This window comes from Sphaeroforma arctica (genome assembly GCF_001186125.1).
Source record: "Sphaeroforma arctica JP610 unplaced genomic scaffold supercont1.4240, whole genome shotgun sequence".
NCBI classification, from domain to species: domain Eukaryota; class Ichthyosporea; order Ichthyophonida; genus Sphaeroforma; species Sphaeroforma arctica.
In genome coordinates, this window is record NW_014036318.1 from 1 (window position 1) to 2,615 (window position 2,615).

The 2,615-nt window shown below is 42.4% G+C and overlaps 1 protein-coding gene across 1 annotated transcript; it reads right to left on the bottom strand.

The window, feature by feature from the left end:
• Positions 1–222: 222 nt before the first annotated feature.
• SARC_14166 (hypothetical protein) lies at positions 223–1,232 on the bottom strand (the record flags this gene model as incomplete). Its single annotated transcript, XM_014291701.1, has 2 exons — positions 223–391; positions 1,078–1,232. Coding segments are annotated over 2 exons (324 nt in total), but the record flags the coding sequence as incomplete, so codon positions are not given.
• Between the last annotated feature and the right edge of the window lie 1,383 nt (positions 1,233–2,615).

Consider the following 2,615-nt stretch of genomic DNA (forward strand, 5'->3'; position numbering starts at 1 on the left):
TTGGTGTGTGTTTGAATGTGTGTGTGATGGAGCGCACGCGCGGGGGGGGTGAGGGGTGCGTGTTAGAGGTCGTATATTTTGCTACCTACAACGTACCACTCACCTCGTTTCACACACACCAATATCTTTTATAAATATAAATATATATTTATATATATATAAATATATATATATATATTGGTGTGTGTTTTTAGGGTTTTTAGGGTTTAACGTATCACTCACCTCGTGCAACCGCAGCATTTCGCATCTGACCTTGGGATCAGTAGGTATGTGTATTTTTGGTAGAAGAGGCACTACCAGGCGCAACAGAGTGTACACATGGTTGGCATGGGTATTGGGTAGGATCTCGACTACCCCAGGTAAAAGCTCTAATTGCTTTTCTGTTGATAACCTGAATGTGTCACAGATAGAAAGTATACGGCAATGGTTTTAGTATATATATGTGTGTGTGCGTGTGTGGGCGTGTGTATGTGCGCGTGTGTGTCTCTACAAACGCATGGATTGACACATACGGTAGGTAAGCTTATATGCGCGCACGCCTGCATGTAAGACTGACAATGTAAGGCAGAATATAAGTCAAAGTGATGACAGCTGTCGGTGCTAAAACCTTAAACCCTAAAAACTTCAAAATTAAAACTTTACAAACTCTATTTTTACTGTGCAACCCGGACCATCCACTATGGCCAATCTAAGAACGTCCCATGCATAAAAACGATGATATATACAAACTGTGAATTTGAGAGGTGTGGTTCTAACGACGATATATACTAAATGTGACTGTGAGAGGTATGGGTCTAACGATGATATATACTAATTGTGACTGTGAGAGGTGTGGTTCAAACGATGATTTATACTAATTGTGACTGTGAGAGGTATGGATGATATATACTAATTATGACTGTGAGAGGTATGGATGATATATACTAATTGTGACTGTGAGAGGTATAGATGATATATATTAATTGTGACTGTGAGAGGTACGCTGATATATACTAATTGTGACTGTGAGAGGTATGATTCTAACCGCTCTAGTCGTACGGCCCTCCTACAGACAGACAGTAAACCTAACTTACATACCTGGCAAACGCAATGTCTAAGAATATAATGGTGAAATTGAGCACCACCGGAGACACCTCTTTGTCCCCGAATTGCTGAATCAGATTTTCGGCGGGTAGGAATATTCCAGGCGTGGTCTTGACCCGCTTCTGTATGTGCGTAAGCACTTCCATGACCTGAGATTTGGTGCGGAAAGTAAAGGAAGTAGGCAAGCAGGGATAGACGAAGAGTAGCTGAAACGGAATACCGCAGAGAGGTGTAAGGTAGGTATAGTTGCACAGGATAGCTACACAGTGATCGGATGAACGGCTATCTAGTGAACTTTACTGCCATGGCCCAGGCAATGGTGCGGAGAGTAGACGATGTGAGCAAGGAAGAATAAAGTAGGGTGGCTGAAATGGAATGCTTCAGAGGGGTTCAAGGTGAATATGACTACATACACAAGTTATACCTTGATTTAGTCAACCACAATCAGCTACAGTGTATTTCCATGGCATGAGATTCGGTGGGAAAAGAAGGACTAAACGAATTTGGCTGAAACGAAATACTTCAGAGAGGCTCACTAAGAGTATGACTACATAACTAGTTATGTAATGAGTGAGTCACTCGATGACTACATAGTGCACTACAACTCCATGACCTGAGATTCGGTGGGAAAAGAAGGACTAAAGAAATTTGGCTGAAACGGAGCACTTCAGAGGCGCTCACTATTGACAGACGTGTGTAGATACGTGACTCTGAAATTGAGTCGGCGACAGTACAAAAGACCTTTGATACTGCGCAATCCAAATAAAATCGTCCCGATTTCGAGACCACTCCACAGGACTATAGTTGACAGACACTCGCTGAATCAACCAATACCAACCTACACGTGGCTATGAACATATAATGAGTGCAAGGGCAACCCGGCTAGAACACACGCACGCTGTAAACACATGCTATATACACACGAACAACTCTACAGGCCTTCGAGACCTACCGATATGTATCATAAAAGTCCACATCCACGTGTTTAGGGTTCAGGGTTTAGGGGTTTAAACCCTAAACCCGTATTTGATCAGATACGTACCGCGCTGTGTGACTCAAAAGAAAGACTCGCAGTTGAGATTGACTGATCTACTGTATCTCAATACTCAACCAAAACGAACCCACCCACTTCTAACACAGGCACGTCACATGGAACAACCAGCGTACCGTCATACCACACTAATCCTACCCACAGAACGCCTACTCACTCGGTTTCGTAGCACGCTAAGTGCAAGTCAACCCAAAAAGCTCACCTTGTTGCGCACGTCCGCATTGGCACTGCCGAACTTCAGGAGAACTGGACATAGGAAATTGTTTATAGACTTCTCTAGTTTGTCGTCGGTGTCGCTAGAACCCAGACGAAGAAGCACTCGATCAAGTAATTCTGCAAAAATCAGAGAGAATTAAGGAAAATATGAATAACGGTAAACCTCGTGTGAGAAGGTAGTTATATATAACACACACACACACACACATATATATATATATATATATATATATATATATTAATATATACGCACACACACACACAC